This window comes from Martes martes (genome assembly GCF_963455335.1).
Source record: "Martes martes genome assembly, chromosome: 17".
NCBI lineage: Eukaryota > Metazoa > Chordata > Mammalia > Carnivora > Mustelidae > Martes > Martes martes.
In genome coordinates, this window is record NC_137905.1 from 46,156,657 (window position 1) to 46,175,988 (window position 19,332).

The following is a 19,332-nucleotide window of genomic DNA, read 5'->3' on the forward strand; positions in this document are numbered from 1 at the left end:
AAGGCGAGTCCCTTTAAGGAGGCGGAGAATTTAACTGCGACGGGTGAGCTCTTTGTCCAATCGCCGGCGGCTCCGGAGTTTCCAGGCCAATGAGCAGGCGGTGGGGGCGGGGCCCGAGTACAGACCCGGAAGCGGGTGCTGGCCGGCCGGCTCGCCCGGGGGCCATGGCAGCCACGGCTCCTGCAGCCGAGGGGGTCCCAGGTCGGGGGCCTCCCGGGGAGGTGATTCATCTGAATGTGGGAGGCAAGAGGTGAGTGTAGGAGATTCCTGAGACCCCCCCCCACCCGGGGGCGGGGAGCGGAATGGGAGTACCCGCCTCTCCTGGGGGGAATCCTTGTCCATCAGGGATTGCTCCGCCTCTTTCTGAAGGCGCGAGTGCCTGGACTGACGCCTTGGGGGAAGGAGCCGCATTCCTTATCCTTCGTCCAACGTCTCGCGTCTGCTTACTTTCCCCCGCTTAGATTCAGTACCTCTCGTCAGACTCTCACCTGGATCCCAGACTCCTTCTTCTCCAGGTGATCGGGAGAGTGAGTTTGGGGCGGGCTGTGGGGGGTCGGGAAGAAACAGTATGGGGAACCCTAATTCCCCCACTCACCCTCCCCCCCCCACGCCGTGGCCCGTGACACCTGCTCTGTGTCCCCTCCCTGCAGTCTTCTGAGTGGACGCATCTCAACACTGAAAGATGAGACCGGAGCCGTGAGTAGGGCATAGACCTGAAAGGGGGCAGCGGGGGTAGGAGGAGGGACAGGACACCCGCTCAGTCGCGCTCTTTGCCCCATCCATCCTCTGCCTCCCTTCCCGCAGATCTTCATCGACAGGGACCCCACCGTCTTTGCCCCCATCCTCAACTTCCTGCGCACCAAAGAGTTGGACCCCAGGTTTGCATGGGGGTAAAGGGACCCCACCGTCTTCACCTTCTTCCCCTCAGAATGTTCACTTAAGCTCTTCCATCCTGTTTAAATCGCGTCCTTAGAATTTACCCCAAACACACACACACACACACACACCCATTTTCATTGCCCATATATATCATCACTGCTTAGAATGTTGATCCAGTCAAAATTTCCTACCTTTTGGGATTCTCTGGGCAGTTTTGAAAACTTCCCACTCAGAATTCACTACCCATTCCCACTCCCCAGACTCTGATTCTTAGTCAATTCTGCTACCCAGGGGTGTCCACGGTTCCAGCCTCCTCCACGAAGCCCAGTTCTATGGGCTCACTCCTCTGGGTAAGTGGGGACCCCATCAGCATCCTCATTGCACAGAAAACCAGCCCCAGCTCTCCTGATGCTCCCTCTCCCCACTCTCCTGAAGGAAGTTTGGGTTAGAGCTGAGAGCACTGGAATTGGTCCTGGGTCTCAGGGGGAGTGGTGGAGAATGAGCTAGGGGAGGAGGATAGGATCTGCTTTAGTACTCTCCAAGTCCCAGCTTTTGAGTTATTCCGCCTCAGTTCGCCGCCTGCAACTGCGGGAGGAGTTGGACCGGTCTTCTTGTGGAAACGTACTCTTCAACGGTTACCTGCCTCCGCCAGGTGGGCACAACTAAAGGATGGAGGGGAGGGAGGGTGGACTAAAGACTACATTTCCCATAAGGTCGCAGCCCTTGGGGGCCTGTGCTGGGAGCCCTGACACACTATACACACTATGGGAATTGTAGTCCTATATCACAGACCAGACTGATGGAAAGGAAGTAGGAAACAGCTTTTCCAGTGAGGCAGTGGTCCAGCTAGCCCCACGGAGGCTCAGAAATATGCCTTAAATCTGAAGGGGGTTTCAGTCCAGGTTTGATTTCCCTGTGGGGGAGCTTAGGAAGGACTGGGGTCCTTTGCATGGAAGGGAGAAAAGGGGAGTTATTGGCTATAATCACCATGGGACCTTGGATCGGTTGCCCCACTGGGCATAGAAAATATGCCCCAGTGGTTATCAGGAACTGCAGTCCACTAGGCTTTGCTGATGAGTAGAAGGAACAAAATGGGGAAGTTTGATTTATGACTACTTCCCTAACCTCAGTCAATACCGACCTTCATGAAGTTTGCCAAATGCGAAGATCTCTGCTTTTGTTTTTTTAACTTAATTTTACTGTATTGTTTTTAAAAAGTCATTGTTTAAAGTTTATTGATTTAAGTAATCTTTACGGCCCACATGGGGCTCAGACTCACAAACCTGAGATCAAGCGTCCCATGCCCTCCCAAATGAGCCAACCACAGTGCCTGGCACAAGAGTCATTTTACATAGAAGTTTTATATCACTGCCTTTATGCCATGAATAAGTAAACATGAAAATGAAACCCCCCAAATACCAGTGTTGTGATGCTGTTGCCTGCCAAGAAGATAGGCTTCCATTTCTTTTTTTTTTTTTAAGATTTTATTTATTTGACAGAAGGAGCAAATGAGAGAGACAGAGAGCAAGCACAAGCAAGGGGAGGGGCAGACAGGGGAGAAGCAGGCTCCCCACTGAGCAAGGAGCCTTATGTGGGGCTTGATCCCAGGACCCTGGGATCATGACCTGAGCCAAAGGCAGCTGCTTAACTGGCTGAGCCACCCAGGCGCCCTACACTTCCATTTGTTAAAACAGATTAGCAAACACTGAAAAGGCAGCCTGTGAGGGCAGCACCAAACTGATTCATCCTTTGTGATGGGCTCAAAGGAACCCAAAAGGGAGTAACTTGCTGTGTGATTCAGTGTCATTGAATGCAGTGTCCCCACACCACCTAAAATCTTTTCCCTGGGAGACTCTGCCCCACCTGGGGGGAAATCAGTATCTGGCATATTTTAAGTGCTCACGATGTGGCCATTAGTACGATTGTTACCATTATTGTCACTCTGCTCTTGTCCCTGCCATAGTGTTCCCAGTGAAGCGGCGGAACCGGCACAGCCTAGTGGGGCCCCAGCAGTCAGGGGGACGCCCAGCCCCCGTTCGACGCAGCAACACCATGCCCCCCAACCTGGGCAATGCGGGGCTGCTGGGCCGCATGCTGGATGAGAGAGCCCCGCCCTCCCCTTCGGGTATGTTGCTGTCCCCTGGGAGGCTGGGGCAGCTAGTGGGGCCCCTGCGACCCTGTCCTGATCCCTGTTCTTCCCACCCCCTCAAGGGCTTCCAGAGGAGCCGGGGATGGTGCGCCTGGTGTGTGGGCATCACAACTGGATCGCTGTGGCTTACACCCAGTTCCTTGTCTGCTACAGGTGCTCAGGGAGGGTGGTGGCCCGAGGCTCCAGCCCTGTGGATTGTGGGGGAGGGGTCACGGTGACGGTTGATGATATCCCCCCATCCCCCAGGCTCAAGGAAGCCTCTGGCTGGCAGCTGGTGTTTTCCAGTCCACGCCTGGACTGGCCCATTGAGCGACTGGCGCTCACGGCTCGGGTGCTTGGTGGGGCTTTGGGTGAGCATGACAAGATGGTGGCAGCGGCCACAGGCAGCGAGATCCTGCTGTGGGCTCTACAGGCCGAAGGCGGTGGCTCTGAGATAGGTAGGATACCAGCACTTTTCCAGAACCTCCCGCCCTTTAGAATTATGCTTCAACCTCTGGTCTGTTAGAATTCTCTACCCCACTGGAACGCTGTGGCCTGCTCAAACAACCCACCACATACAGTTCGCACACCCATAAAGATTCTTTGCATTATTAAGATGTTCCTACCCTTTAGAATTCTGTATCCTGTTAGAATGCCTCAGCTTGTAGAAAAATCCACTCACATATGATCCTCCCCTCTGTCAGAATTCCCTGCCCTGTTAGATCTCCATGCGGATAGAATCCCAGGGCCTTGGGGCGCCTGGGTGGCTCAGTGGGTTAAAGCCTCTGCCTTCCGCTCAGGTCATGATCCCAGGGTCCTGGGATCAAGCCCCGCGGTATTCCCATTAGAAATCTCTATTTGGGGGGAAAAAAATCTCTATTTGCCTTGTTGAAAATCTCCAAGTGTTAGAATTCCACGCCCCATCAAGAATCCGGCCCATATAATCCTCTATAATTCCTGCTGGAATTCTCTATTCTGTAAAGATTCCACGGCCCAGCTGAAGCCTCCGGGCCTTGGAATTCTTCCTGCCCCCTCCCTTCTCCCTCATGAAGCGGGGTCCCGGCTGAGTGCTCCTTGCCCTCCGCAGGCGTCTTCCATCTGGGGGTGCCCGTGGAGGCCTTATTCTTCGTTGGGAACCAGCTCATTGCCACAAGCCACACGGGGCGCATCGGGGTGTGGAATGCCGTCACCAAGCACTGGCAGGTCAGGGTGCTGGCCAGCCTGGCTGCCTCTTTCCCAGGTGTCCAGACCGTACAGAGCCAGGGAGGGGTGCCTTTCTGCTCTGCCCTGCCTGGAGAGAGCCAGAGAACCCAGTGGTGAGCTAGATCCTGGTGGGAGTGCTGGCAGGAGAAAGGCTTAAGGGATGTCAGATCAGGGAGGCCTTCTGGAAGAGGGGCTGCCGAGCCGACAGGAAAGATGATGGATTTGCAAAGGAGGAGAGCGGATTCTCCAGGCACTAAACAGGGGAGCGAGTGAATGGAGACGCTGTAAGAGGCAGAAACCCAGAGGGAGACGTGCAAATGTCTGTCATTCCCTCTGCAGCCTCCCAAACCCTTTCTAAATGGAAAGAAAAATACATCTCCAGTGTGGCTCTCTCCTGTCCAGTGTGTTTGGGAGGGACAGACAGAGATAAAGGGAAACAGACAAATAGAAGTAGAGGAAGTAGAGGAAGTCGGAAAGAGGGGACAGAGAGCGGGAAGGGTCGACAGAGGGAAGGGCGGTGTGGTACGTGAAGGGATGCAGAGAGAGAGACAGAGGGGACTAGAAAAAGCCAGAAAGACAGAGTCAAAGAGAGGCCAAGAGACAGAGGCGCTGACTCAGAGATTTCTAGAGATGGAGAGACACAGATGGAGATAGGCCTGGAGCAGGTAAGGCTGGAGAGAAGCAGGCCTAGAAACCCTGGGAGGGTTCTGGAGTTGGGGGGCGGAGGCCCTGAGGGGTGCTGTGCCCGGCCGCCAACCACAGCCAGTCCCCGCTTGCGTCCAGGTCCAGGAGGTACAACCCATCACCAGCTACGACGCGGCAGGTTCCTTCCTTCTCCTGGGCTGCGACAATGGCTCCATCTACTACGTGGGTAAGCAGCAGCCAGCCCCCCCTCATGCCCCAGAACCTTCCTGGGGAAGCGGAAAGGGAGGGGAAAGCCTGGGTGGTTTGAACAACCCCACCCAGCCCTCTCCGCCCATCCCAGATGTGCAGAAGTTTCCCCTGCGCATGAAGGACAACGATCTCCTTGTCAGTGAGCTCTACCGGGACCCAGCAGAGGATGGAGTCACAGCCCTCAGCGTCTACCTCACCCCCAAAACCAGTAAGCTCTGATGGGCTTCCCGCTCTGCCATCAACCCCTGCCCCCAGCTGGCTCCCTACCACTTGTGTAGCTTGACCCAGTGAGATTTGGCTGGGGGCGGGGGGAGGGGGGTGGGTAGTGGGGAGGGAGATTCAACTCTCATTTAGTCATTCAACCAACACTTACGGGGCACCACTTGTATGAAAGCACTCTTCCAGGAGCTGGACCATGGCGGACCCCTCCAGCCGGGGGCAGAACTGCCACTAGTAGTTCACCTTTGAGTTTTCTTCCCACCTCTGCATTTAGGACATGACGCCTGTGCGCTCATAAAACAAAGAAGGTGCACATTTTCTAGTTCTTGCACTTGGGCAGTTTTTTGTTTCTTGACTTCAAATCCAGAGCAATAGGTTCCTTTTTTTTGTTTTGTTTTGTTTTTTTGGTTTTTGGGTTTTTTTGAGCTGTGATTCACCTAGTGGAGCATTCCCTGTTGTAAAGTGTGCACTTGAGTTATTTTTAGGAGATTCACACTGTTGTGAGCACATCACTACTGTGTCATTCCTGAGCAGGATTTTTATCACCTGAAAAATGAACCCTGAACTTGTTAGCCGTCATACCCTGTTCTCCCTCCTGACAGCCCCTGGAGACCTAATTTACTTTCTGCTTCTGTGGATTGGCTGATTCTGGACATTTCATGTACACGGGACACGGGACCATAACAATCTGGCTTTTTTCAGCTAGCATAATGGCATAAATTTATTTTTTTCTTTCTTTCTTCTTTTTTTTTTTCATTGGGAGTGCTTTCTGGATCTTGAGTCCTTGCCTGTTCCCAGGTTTTGAAGGTTTCCCCTCTACTTTCTCCTAGAGGCTTTGCAGTTTTAGCTTTTTTTTTTTTTTAAGATTTTATTTATTTATTTGACACAGAGAGAGATCACAAGTAGGCAGAGAGGCAGGCAGAGACAGAGAGGGAAGCAGGCTCCCTGCTGAGGAGAGAGCCCAATGCAGGGCTCGATCCCAGGACCCTGAGGTCATGACCTGAGCTGAAGGCAGAGGCTTAACCACCTGAGCCATCCAGGCGTCCCCAGTTTTAACTTTTTTTTTTTTTTAAAGATTTTATTTATTTATTTGACAGACAGAGATCCCAAGAAGGCAGAGAGGCGGGCAGAGAGAGAGAAAGGGAAGCAGGCTTCCCGCTGAGCAGAGAGCCCGACGCGGGGCTCTATCCCAGGACCCCGAGATCATGACCCGAGCCAAAGGCAGAGGCCCAACCCACTGAGCCACCCAGGCGCCCCCAGTTTTAACTTTTTTAAGATTTTATTTATTTATTTGACAGAGATCACAAGTAGGCAGAGAGGCAGGCAGAGAAAGAGGGGGAAGCAGGCTCCCTGCTGAGCAGAGAGCCCGACACGGGGCTCGATCCCAGGACCCCGAGATCATGACCCGAGCCGAAGGCAGAGGCCCAACCCACTGAGCTACCCAGGCACCCCCAGTTTTAACTTTTTATACACAGGTTTCTGCTGCCTTTCCCATTACCTTTTATGTATGGTGTGAGGTAAGGCTCACAGTTCATTTTTTTCCCCAGCAGCAGTAAATGAGTAACACACCTAACTTCCCACCTGTCATCCCCTTTCCTCCACGGAGGGCCCCTTGCTGATTTCATGTATTTATTCCTTTCTTCCCCAGCCCCCTCCCTGCCGCATGCCACCATGCTGTCATTTTCTCTTCATTGGTTTGTGTCCTTACAAGATGGGTGTTGTCAGCAGGGTTTGAAATCGCAGAAATGAGCCTGGGTGTATACCTCACTTGTCCCCTTCCTTTTGCCCACCCTGCCTTAGGCTTCATGTCCATCTGTGTGGCTGTGCAGGATCCTAATCCAAGGTTTTGAGCCGCTGCACAAAATACAAAAGCCACGTTTTACCTACCCACATCCCTTAAGATAGTCCATTAAGTCTCCAACCGTTGCAAAATAACCGTTCCCCTCTGGAAGGTGGTGAGGGTGGGCAGTGTCTCAGACATCGGGTTGCGTTTTCTTGTCTTGCCGTCTGTCTGCTTATAGGTCTCTGTTTTTCAGTCTTTTGCTCTGTAACCCCATCTCCCTCTGAGTCTATCGGTCATTATAGCCTTCTCCGAGATCCAGTCTTGGTTCCCTTTGCCTCCCTGTTTCTCTATTTTTCTATATGAGCTCTGTCTCTGTCTCTCTCTCTTGTTTTCTGTCTCTGCTTCTCTCTCTCTTTCTGATGGGTTCCTCTCTTCATCCTTGGCCCCTCCCCAGGTGACAGTGGGAACTGGATTGAGATCGCCTATGGCACCAGCTCCGGGGGCGTGCGGGTCATCGTTCAGCACCCTGAAACCGTGGGCTCAGGTCCCCAGCTTTTCCAGACCTTCACTGTGCACCGCAGCCCCGTCACCAAGATCATGCTCTCGGAGAAGCACCTCATCTCAGGTGGGCCTCGCTGGGCTGCCCCCACTGCCCGTCTCCCTGCAGGATGGTGGCCCAGATTGGAGTGTGAAACCAGGGGGTGGCAGAGAATTTTAACCTGGAATGGTAATTGCAGAAGTGGGAGAATCCTATAAGGGGACCCATCCAGGCGAGAGTGAGTAATTCACCAAGTCCGCAAACATTGCTGGAGCACCTGTCGTGGGCCAGGCACCGGGGATACAGTGATGGACGAGACAGGGCAAATCCCTACCCCTGGGGAGCTCATGTTCTGCTGGGGATGGCAAATGATAAACAAATGCATCAGAATAGAAACCACCAACAAGCAGTGATGAAGACCATGAATAAAAAAACAGAGCCGTGTGCATGGCTAGAGCACAGTGGGGTCACTGGGGAAGGAGTTTGGAGCTGAAATGAAGGAGTGGACACGGGGACAGCCGTTCCAGCAGAGGGAACAGGCATTGCAAAGCCTCTGAGCTGGGAGGGTGATGGATGGATCTGAGCGGGGAGCAGGGAGCCCCTGTGCCTGGAGTGGCAAGGGCGACAGAGCCACGCAGGTCTTTGTCCTTGACCCTGAATGGGAAGGAGTCTCTGGAAGGAATGCTGTGAGCAGAGGAGGGCCATGTGTTCACAGGGTCACTCTGGCTGCGTGTGGGGACAGACCCTGGGGGCAGGACAGGAGCAGGGAGTCCAGGGAGGAAGAAGTGATGATGGACAGGACCAGGGTGGGGACAGTGACGGGGTTAGGTGAGATCAGGCTCTGGAATGATTCTGGAGGCAGAGCCAAGAGGATTTTTAACCATTCGGCGTTCTGGGGCATTCTCTAAAGGGGAGGAATTCATAGGGGCCCGCATCGGTACACCTTCGTGGGGGTCCTCCTGGGGCTCGGGCGTATGGGGTGGTGGGGATGCCGTAGCTGGCCTGACCTGCTGCCCACCCCCTTGCTCCTCAGTCTGTGCCGACAACAACCATGTGCGCACGTGGTCCGTGACTCGCTTCCGGGGCATGATTTCCACCCAGCCCGGCTCTACCCCGCTCGCTTCCTTCAAGATCCTGGCACTGGAGTCAGCCGACGGGCATGGCGGCTGCAGCGCTGGCAATGACATTGGTGCCTACCAGCCCCTGGCCCCTGGCCCCATGCGCCCTGCCTGACCCCCACTGGCCGCCATTGGCCCCTTCCCCGAGCCTGGTGGACCTCCATTCTCTTCCCGCCACCTCCCACTCCGTTGAATTCTGTTATCCCATTGTGTCCTCTGACTGCCCCCTGACCCAGGCCCCCTCACCCCGCATCCCTGAACTCCACTGACTGTTGCTAACCCCCGGCCCTCTCTGAGCTCACCCAATTCCAGAAACCTGGAAATGGGGACCTAGGGTCCTAGGAGGGTCTCATCCGCGGGGAAGGAGGCAGAGCCTGGGAGTCTGGAGTCCCAGGGACCCCTGCTGGCCCTGACTCTCCCGCCCCCCCCACCACCACCCTGGTGCAGGCCCCTATGGCGAGCGGGATGACCAGCAGGTGTTCATTCAGAAGGTGGTGCCAAGCGCCAGCCAGCTCTTTGTGCGTCTTTCGTCCACTGGCCAGAGGTGAGGACCATCCCATCAAACAGGGTGTGGGGAGTGGTCAGAGGAGAAGGCAAGATAACAGCTGGGGCATGGAGGCCAAAAGTGGGGTCCTAGCCGAGGGATCCCTGAAGGAGCAAGGGCTAGGAGGGAGCCTGAGGCCTGGCCTGGGTTTGGGGGCTGGAGGAAGCAAAGGTGTGACACGTATGGGTGGCAGTGACGCAGGAGAAACCCCAGGCGCCTATGCTGGACGTCTGGCAGGTGGCCCAGGGTGGTCAGGGCCTGGTGTGGGGGCAGGGAGCACAGGCGCAGGTGTCTGGGCCAGGGGGTGGGGTGTGGGCTGTGGGCCACTGTAGGAGCCCCGAGGGGGTGCTCGCCCTAACCTGGGAAGGGTGTCAGTGAGGCTTTTCTTGAGGAGGGAGCCTTGAGGCCCTCAAGGCTAGAAGTGACCAAATAGGACATCCAGTGGGGTGCAGCATAGTCTGGGGGCTGGAGCAGTGGCCAGGTTGCAGGGCGGGGCAGGCCAATCCAGTGGAAGAGTGGAGAGAGATTTCCTGGGGCGCATGCTGGGGAGCCGTGGCCACTGCAGGGGTGCTGGACTGGAGGTTGGCACTGGGGAGCCATGGTCACTGCAGGGGGTGCTGGACTGGAGGTTGGCACTGGGGAGCCATGGTCACTGTGGGGGGGGCTGGACTGGAGGTTGGCACTAGGGAGCCATGGTCACTGTTGGGGGGGGCTGGACTGGAGGTTGGCACTGGGGAGCCATGGTCACTGCGGAGGGGGCTGGACTGGAGGTTGGCTAGGAGCCACAAAGCCCAGGGAGGAGGCTGGGACAGATGCCTGGCCTGAGCAGGCAGCTCTCAACTGGGTCAGACAGGAGGGGAGGAGGGGGCCCTGGGAGAGATGCTGGAGGCGGAGGGGACTGGTTGGGGGGAACGATAGATGAGGGAGGTACCCAGGATGACTCAGGCCTTCCCTGCGGTGGGACCAGGGGAGAGCGGCCAATGCAGGGGAGAATCCCACCTGAGGCAGCAGCACCCAGAGAGAGAGCACGGAGGAGCGGGGGGATAAGGAGCCTTGGGATGGTGGTTGCAAAGGCAGGAACTGAGGCCATAACGGTGGGGTCTGAGGCCCTGGAAGGGTGTAAGGACAAGAAGACTAGCCACAGCCAGGGTGACCCCCTCCCCTCTGTCTCAGGGTGTGCTCTGTGCGCTCCGTGGACGGCTCCCCCACCACCGCCTTTACGGTGCTCGAGTGTGAGGGCTCCCGGCGGCTTGGCTCTCGGCCCCGGCGCTACCTGCTCACCGGGCAGGCCAACGGCAGCCTGGCCATGTGGGACCTCACCACCGCCATGGACGGCCTCGGCCAGGCCCCTGGTACTCCCTGCCCCGCCTCAGTGCTGGCCCAGAACCCTCCACTCCCCACTCCAGCCCCTCTCCTCAACCCCCTTCATCAGTCTCCCTCCCCAAGCCCTTGGCCTCTGACCCCTTTCCTCTGCCTTTGAACCCTACCTTGCCCCAGCGTGTCCACCCCACCCTCTTAGCTTCTGAGCCCTGTTCCTGGACCTCTGCCTTTTTTCTCCCATCCTGACCTCAGCCCTTGCACATGACCCTCGTCCCTTGCCCAGTGATCCTTGTCTTGCCCCCCTGACCCACTTCCGTGCCCCCCAGCTGGTGGCCTGACGGAGGAAGAGCTGATGCAGCAGCTGGAGCAGTGCGAGCTGGCGCCCCTGTCGGCCTCCCGGAGCTCCCTCCGCAGCCCCTCCCCCCGCACCTCCGTCACCAGGTAGGCCTGACTCCACTTCCCCTTTGTGAGGTGGGGGAGGGGGCCGAATAGGGCCGTGGGGTGGGGGGAGGGGGTTTGCTGGTGAGCAGCAACCCCTCACCAGCCCAGGATGACCCACGCTGACCCTCATCACCGCTCCCTGCCCCCCCAGTCTTCACTTGGCCTCCAGCAACACCTCCCTGTCTGGCCGGCGCGGGAGCCCGAGCCCCCCACAGGCTGAGGCCCGGCGTCGTGGGGCAGGTAGCTTCGTGGAACGCTGCCAAGAACTGGTGCGGGCTGGACCAGAGCCCCGCCGGCCACCAACACCAGCCCCTCGGCCCGCCACGGGTCTGGGAGCCCCCCTTGCACCCCCCAAGGTGAAGCTCAACGAAACTTCCTTCTGAACACAGTTACCATGGTGCCTTTGGATACCCAGATCCTGGGGGTGGGGGGTCAGGGGGGCCTCTGGTGCCTCCCTGCTTCCTGTCAGAGCCCTGGGTTCAGGGCCAGGGCCTCCTTGGAGTGGTCACTGTTACTAAGCCCCCACTGTCCCCCCTTTTCTGGAGCCAAAGTCACCTTTCCCTAATAAAGTTCTCACTGCCAACACCTTGCTGACATTCTTTTTTTTTTTTTTTTGACACAGAGAGAGAGATCACAAGTAGGCAGAGCAACAGGCAGAGAGAGGGGGAAGCAGGCTCCCTGCTGATCGGGGCTCCATCCCAGGACCCTGAGATCATGACCCCAGCCGAAGGCAGAGGCTTAACTCACTGAGCCACCCAGGCACCCCAACCTTGCTGACATTCTTAGAAGGTTTGGGGACCCCCAGGGAAAGGGTGGGAGAGATGTGGGGACCAACCAGATGTTTGGCTATAGATTCAGGAACATCTGGCTGTCTTTTCGGTTTAAGCAAAGAAGGGGAACGTAATGGTTTACCCCTGGCTTCAGGCATAGTTGGATCCAGGGATTCAAAAATCCATCCAGAATGTCTTTCCATCTTTTGGCTTTGCTTGCCTCTGGATGCATCATTCTCAGTCAGGTTTTCCCCTCTGGGTGCCAAGATGACTCCAGGTACCTCCTTAGCAACTTTTTTCCTCTCTAGCATCAGCTAAAAAATCACATGCCCTATTCTTACTGGCTCGAATGTAGTCAGATGACCACCCCGGAACCAATCACTGTGCCCCGTGTGATGGAGGCCTTCCACTGTTCCAAGGGTCCTCTGCCCTCACAAGCCAGGAGGTGAGATCATTTCTCCCCTCCAACGGGAGGAGGAGTTCCTGAAAGGTGAATCAGGGTACTGTTCCCACAAGCGGGGATGGATGGCTGCAGGTCAACAGAAACACAGATGTTGGCTAGACAATTGCCACATCCTTAACATTTGTACCCTAAACCTAGCCATGGCCAACACCTTGCCCACATCCCTGGCTGCCCAGTCTCATCCCTTTCCTGCCCCAACCAGAGAAGTTATGTGGGACACGTTCCACTCACTCCAGCTTAATATCCTTGAGGTTTTCCCCCAAATAATACCTATTCCTATGGCAACTTCTCAGGAAAGTTTTCTGCCTCTTTTCCTTGGGCCAATGAAGAGGAGAGGGGGCCAGACTCAGGACAAGGGGTTTTAGAATATTGCTAATTTGAGAATCCCAGAGTTTCTGGAATGCCAGAGTTTCTGTAACAGTGGAGAGGGGTCCAGAATGTAAGGGAATCTTCTAGAATGCTAGTGGATGAACAGCATTAGGGTCCTCCCCCTCATTTCAGAGAATGCAGTCTGTAAGAGTTTTCTTGGCAAAAGGACCTGGAAGTCAATGATTCTAGAATAGGGGAGTGTTCTAGAATACATATGAATCTACACTTGTAAGACTATTTTGTATGCCAGAGTTTCTGGAATGCTGACAATTCTAGGACACAGAAAGCAATCTGGAGTACTAGAAAATCTAGAGCATAGGGGCATTCTGGAATGTCAGCTTTTCTAGACCACTAAAGGATTTGTTGGATTTCTGAGAAATCCATAATGGCAGGGGGATCTGGATTGTCAGAGAATCTAAAATATGATTGGGACGTGAGTGATTCTAAAATGTGAGTGTTCTGGAATACCTGCAAATTTCAGACTCTGGAAATGTTTTTACATGTTGGGACATCCAGAACCCCGGGGGGGTGTTTGCATGTTAGGAAGTCGAGAATGTTAGGATGTTCAAGCATCTAGAAGGTGGGATGTTTTATAATGCTCCCAGATCTAGAATATTGAGATAGTTTTTCCTTGCCAGGGAATGCAGAACACTTGTGTTTCTGGAATGCTGGTGATTCTAGAACTGAGAGAGAGAGAATAAAAAAATCTGGAATGCTAAGGAGATTTGTCTGTTTGTTAATACTAGGGATAAAACCCTGGGTGTGAGCACATGATGGAAGGAAGCTTCCAGAATGCCATGACTCTAGAACTCGGAGGGATTCTGAAGGGTTGAAAGCAGATCAGGATCCAAGAGATGACATAGAAACAACCCTGGGAGATACTGGCACTGTCAGGGAGGGATTGGGAGCCTGGGGGAATCCAGAGGCAGGGGGGATGGGAAGCCAACACCATCCCCGGAAGTTGTAGTGGTGAGCCAGAGGCCGTTGCCTAGCAACAAGCATTGAAGATGCCCCGGCTCCCAGGCAGAAGGGAGAAATTTCGGCAGCGCCCCCAGCAAATGCTCCAGCCACGGGGTAGGAGGTGAGGAGGAGGGCAAGGGGGCGGGGGGTTGTCAGGACACGCTGTCCTGCCGGGCCATGTTAACTAGATTGCGGGGGCTTCACAAAAACAGGGACACAGCACAAATTCAGTGGGCAGTCAGACACTCCATCATCATGCTAGGACTGCCCATGGATGCCCGCGAGTGGGGCCTGAGTGTCGCTGTTACTGCTCTAAAGAGCTGCGTGTCCCTGGATGGCGGGTGGGCCCAGATTCTGGCTGTCAGTGTGGGATGGAGGCGTGGATTGCTGTAGGTGGCAGTAACAGTGTGCGTGTGGCTGTGTGAGTTACCGGGGTGCCTCGCTGTAATGGGGGGGTGAGGGGTGCCCGTCCATCCTGCACACCCTCCACTGGAAGAAGGAGCTGGAGTGGGGGGGTGAGGATGAAGCTGGATCGGTTGATATTCTTAGCCTAGGATGGGCCCTATATGGTCAGGGCCCGCGGCCTCCTATCCTGTGGGGGTGGAGCCTGTGACCCACTGGGGGCGGAGCTAAGTTTCCAGAACTGGAAATCTTAAGACTCAAACCGCCTTGAGGGTTGGGGCCTGGGAACCCCCCCACCCGAGGCGGGGCAGACATGAAAGGGGTGGGGCTTGGGATGCTAAGTATAGGGCTGCGCACGAATTTGCTGTGGGAAGGGCAGTGACCTGAAACTCAGAGGAGAAGGGGGCAAGTGGGGAGCCGGATCTGAAGGTGGTGGGGGTGGGGGGCGGTGACTTTAGAAGAAGAGAAGTGGGATGTGTAATTGCGAAGACAAAGGGTGGGGCCTTGAATTTATAATGAAGGGAAGGGGCTGGGCTTGAGACCTACCACTTCGAGAGGGGGGCCCGCTGTAAGCAAGGCTTGGAGCCTGGAACTCCCTAAAGAGAGTGCAGGTGGGGCCTAAGGCCCCCTGTGGCTTGGGGCTCCAGAAGGATGGTAGAGGACCCTGGGAGGGGAGAGGACTGGAATTTTCCAAAGGGAGTGTCAGTTGGGAGGTGCGCTCTTGGGAATCTTTATAAAGGCTCAGGTTAGGGAAAGAGAGTCTAATAACCTCGCGGGGCAGCGGTGGAGAAGAGGTGTATGGAGAACAGCTCTCTGGGAGCCAAGTCTGGGGGTCGGGGCGGAGCCTGGATCCTATGAGGAACAGAAGCTACGGCCTTCTGAGGAACAAGCTTTTGCTTGTTGCACCTGGAACCCCTGAGCCACAGGGCCTTGAGAAAAGGAAATCCTTTGGGAAGGTACAGAGTGGGCCTGGGGCCTCAGAGGGGCCAGACTTGGGGCCTACTGCAGGATTAGCACTCCCCGCCCCGCCCCCCCGCATGAGAAGTGGACACTTTTGGGGGCTTCCAGCGTTTATCCCAGTCAGGGAGCAAATTCAGATTAAATTCTCCCACAACTGAACGAAGGATGAGGCCTGTGCATGAGAGTCTAGTTTAGGGGAGCCGACCCAGTGCCTACGCATCCCTCCCAGCCATAGGGAGGGGTCCCAGCATCTCCACTCCTCAGCTTCTCCTTCCGGAGTCGGCACCTGACTCCCGATTTCCCCTCCAGCACTGAGAACTCCGGGCCCCAGCGCCCCCCGCCCGGCACCTGTCCCTCTTAGCCCCTCCCCTGCCGCCTTCCGATTGGCCAAGCGGGCAGCGCCCCCTGGCGGCATTGGGCTCCGATTGGCGGGAAGTTCGCAGCCGCGGCGGGGACTGTGGAGAAAATGAGTCGGCCTCGGGCGGGGGCGGGGGGCGGGGCCGCGCCGGGCCGGACCCGCTGGACAGACAGCCCGCCTGGAGCCGGACTCCACGCCGGACACGATGCGGCGGCGGCCTGGCCCCAGCGGCCGCCGCCCCCTTCTGCTGGTGCTGCTGCTGCAGCTCTTCGCAGCCACCGCCTCCGCCGCCAGCCCCAGCCCCAGCCCCAACCCCAGCGAGGCCGTCGAGGTTGCGGGGATCCCGGGCCGCCCGGCAGGGTAAGCCCCGCTGCGACCCCTTCTTCCTTGTGCCCCCTCACCCAATAAGTCTGGTGGTCCGGAAGCACCAGGACTTGCGGATTTAGGGGGATGACGAACCCAGTGTTTCGGGGGTAGTGATGAAAGAGCCAGAGCCCTTGGATTTATTAGGACCCTCTATTTTGCAGGGCTTAGAATCGGGGAGTACTGAAATGTGGAGGCGAGGGATTCGTCGCTGGTGTGGTAGATGGAGAATATGGCCCCAGGGAATTCTAGGGTATTTTCGGCGAAGGGTCCCAGCTTCTATGGGGATGGAGTTTTGAGTTTTCCCACGATGATAGGTGGGTGGGGCCCTTCAGATGGGATGGGGTTCCCCAAGCTTCTTAGGTGCTTGGAAGGAACAGGAGTAGCGGAGGTTATGAAGGGGCTCTATGGTGGGGTTGAGATGCCCTGGTTTTCTAGGGTTTGGGAACGTCTGGATGAATTAAAAGGGACCCTTGGATTTTCCTAATAACTTAGGAAGACGTGGACTTCGGGCTTGATGGCCGAGGAGCTTGCAAGGGGGGGTTGTGCGGAGGAGATTCTTCGGATTTCATGAGGGTTGGGAATGCTCTGGTTTCCTAGAATTTGAGGATCCCGGGCTTGAATGAGGGACCTGTGATTTCGCGGCATGCGATCCAAAATTTCCTATAGATTTGAGGTTTATAGCTATTCTTCCTGTCTACGGGTGAAGATCTCGAAGAAAGCAGTATGCCCAGCACCCCCACCCCCAGCCCTGCGGCCCAGCGCTCGGTTACAAAGGCCCCGGGCTCCGCTCCCGCCCGGGTATCTGCGAATGCGTTTAGTAACCCGAGCCGCGCCGGGGGCGGGGCCGGGAAGGGGTTAACCCGGAGAAAAGGCGGGAGGAATAACGGCAATATCGGGGGTCCCGGAGGCTTCCATCCGGGCGGTCTCCTCCCTCACTGGCCCCCACCCGTCTGGAAAGAGTCCGTGCGCCCGACGTCCCCTTCACAGCATCTCCCCACGGCCCTTTTCTCGGGGCCTGCGCGCGCGTCCTCGTCTCTCGTCCCCCTTAGCCTGGAGATAATGGATTTGTCTGGGGGGCCCCCTGGTTGTGACGCACTTGCGCTGGAGCTGAGGACTCCGCTATCCAGAATCTGAGACCCTCTGGGCGCAGAGATTTCTCGAAGAACGACTCCTTCCTCCTGGTCAGGCGGGAAACTGAGGCCCAAAGACCAGGAGATGCTGGCTCAAAGACACACCTCGTGGAAGGGCAGGAACGGTCTAGAACTCAGGCCTTGGGATTCCCAGTTCTGGGCTGTGGCTCCTTCGGTAACCCCCTCCACCTCAGCACCCTGCAGGACCCACAGTCAAAAGAGGACCTCCCTCCCCAGCTGCGGAGGCCTGTGGACGTGGCGCCACCTGCCGGCATTGCTCGGGATGACGGCTGAGTCAAAGACAGGGATAAGCGGGGAGGGCTGGGTTCTAGATTCCCAGACAGTCGGGGGCTTGGAAATGAGCTTAGAAACCCTCTTTGCGTCTTTAAAAAAAAAAAAAAAAAAAAAGACTTTAAAATGTCCTTACCAATGAGACTTTACCACTAAACACTTCAGAAAATAAGTAAAAGTAGGGTTGCTGTGACCTCCATCCCTGGAGAGTCTATGCCAATTTGCCTCCCAGGGTTCAGATGGGGAAACTGAGGCTTCCAGCATGGTGCTTCAGACTGATCAAACATCTATTTCGAGTGCTCTCAAGGCTTCTCTTGGCTTTCTCTCCCCTACTCCTTGTTTCCATCTCTGGGGAGTCTTAGAGAACTGGGGGCCTGAGTGACTTCCACCCCTGTTTATAGTCTTGCTGCTTGTCGGTGCTGCCCAGGCCGATCGCCCAGGAGAAGTCGCTGTCTCAGAGGTGGGTTCTTCTAGGTGGGGTATGGGTAGTGAGTGCAAGGGGGTAAGAGCAGAGGGGTGGGGTCTCCCTTCCCCACCCTGCCTCCCAGCTGGAATGCCGGATGCACTTGGTGGAAAGAAAGACTTGGTCCCCTCCTTCTCCACTTAGTCCCTGGCTGTCTCCGAAGCCTCCTGCAGGGTCCAGAGCTGCCTGCCTGAAAAGTGTGCAGGCCCTCCGCAGTGCCTGACCCCCGTGCCCCTGGTGCTGCCGACCCCCAGCCCCAGCGTGAGGAAGAGACAGGTGTCCCTCAACTGGCAGCCACTGACGTGAGTGTGCGATCCCTCCCTGCCCAGACATTCGGGAGCTCCCAGCTCCGCCACTATTCCCCACACACCTTTCTCTCTGCTCCCTGTGTCTCTTCTCCCTTCTCTGTCTCTCTCTCTCAACTTGTATTGCTGTTTCTAGCTCTCCTTTTCTCACCTATCCCATTCTCTGCGTCTTTCAGTCTCCATTTCTCTGCCCCTGTCTCCATGCCCTCTGTCTGTATGTGTTCTTTTCCATTTCTGTCTCTGTTTCTCCCATCATTTTCCTCTGTGTGTCTCTGACTGTCTCTCTCTTTCTGCCTCTGTCTTCTCTCCTCTTTCTCCCTTCCTCATCTCCATTCCCCCCGCCCCATCTTTGCCTCCGTTTCTCCCCAAGCCTGTGGAGAACACTCAAGGTCTGGTCCCTGGAAAGGGATTTGGGGGGGGGCGCGGTTGGAGAGCAGCCACTGGGAGATCTCCTGGCACAGAAGGCCCCTTCCAGCTAGGGACTGGGGGGAGGGAGTGTCCACCTAACTTCGTTTGTCTCCTCGGCCCTCTCCTACCCAGGCTGCAGGAGGCCAGAGCTCTGCTGAGACGAAGGCGGCCCCGGGGGCCGGGGGGCCGGGCACTGCTGAGAAGGAGGCCCCCACAGCGCGCCCCTGCCGGCCAGACCCAGGGTAAGAACATCCGCCCTTCCTCTGGCGGGGGGCAGGGGGGTGGGTTCCGGGCCAGATAAAGCCGTCTGGTTCCCACGGTCCAGCCGCCGCCTAGCTGCCCCCCATTGTAGCTCAGCCCCCCGCCCTATCCAGGCCCCCAGGACACCGACCCTCTAGGGACCCTGGCGTCCCGCCGCGCGAGGTGAGCCCGGGACAGGACCAGACGCCGGCCAGAGGCGCTGACCCGCGGGGGTGGGGCCGGGAAGCCAGGCGTCCGGGCTCCCTGCGGCCAAAGAGGGGGGCGCTGTCCCGGCAGAGAGCGCAGCCGAACTAGCCCAGACAACAAAAGCGATTGTGCGGGTTGGCGCCTGCCCGGTCACCGAATGCCCAAAATTGTGGGCCGGCCCGGAGCCAAAGGCCTCCCCCTGCTTCCCCGACCCTCCCTCTGCCCTCCTCCCACTCCGGTGCTCGGCCCCTGGGCTAGCACACCCCCTAGTCTCAACTACCCTCTAAAGTCCCCCTCCTGCTGTGGCCTTCAGCCCAGATGTGTCCCCTTCTCCCTAAAGTCTTCCAGATGTGGGCATCCGGCCAGATGTGAGGACCCCCGCCCACAGCCTCAATCCACCGTTCGCTCTTGTCCATTCTGACTTCTCCTACCAGGTGTGGGGGGTCCTGGCCAGATGTGACTGCATCCTCAGATGTGCCCCTCCCCGCCAGCGTCCTGCCCACAATCCAGACCCCCAATTCCTTCACGTTCCCAGGTGCACCGACCCTTCTTCTCTCCCCCAGATGGGCCACC

General features: G+C 56.8%; 1 protein-coding gene across 4 annotated transcripts; it reads left to right on the forward strand.

Annotated features, from left to right (window-relative positions):
• Nucleotides 1-120: 120 nt before the first annotated feature.
• Nucleotides 121-11,655, forward strand: SHKBP1 (SH3KBP1 binding protein 1). 4 transcript variants are annotated; one of them, XM_080828944.1, is made up of 19 exons: nucleotides 121-250; nucleotides 462-515; nucleotides 651-696; nucleotides 805-878; nucleotides 1,171-1,229; nucleotides 1,451-1,531; nucleotides 2,843-3,004; nucleotides 3,091-3,181; nucleotides 3,275-3,465; nucleotides 4,095-4,210; nucleotides 4,994-5,081; nucleotides 5,196-5,312; nucleotides 7,561-7,731; nucleotides 8,678-8,833; nucleotides 9,210-9,306; nucleotides 10,480-10,658; nucleotides 10,953-11,067; nucleotides 11,219-11,455; nucleotides 11,619-11,655. In XM_080828944.1, the coding sequence occupies exons 1-18, from the start codon at nucleotides 165-167 to the stop codon at nucleotides 11,448-11,450; spliced, it is 2,115 nt and encodes a 704-aa protein (XP_080685070.1). In that variant the 5' UTR covers nucleotides 121-164; the 3' UTR covers nucleotides 11,451-11,455; nucleotides 11,619-11,655. The 4 variants fall into 4 exon arrangements, with proteins under 4 accessions (XP_080685070.1, XP_080685069.1, XP_080685071.1 ...); XM_080828943.1 differs by having other exon boundaries at nucleotides 11,219-11,654; XM_080828945.1 differs by having other exon boundaries at nucleotides 188-250; nucleotides 462-527; nucleotides 1,140-1,229; nucleotides 1,429-1,531; nucleotides 11,219-11,654.
• Nucleotides 11,656-19,332: the final 7,677 nt, after the last annotated feature.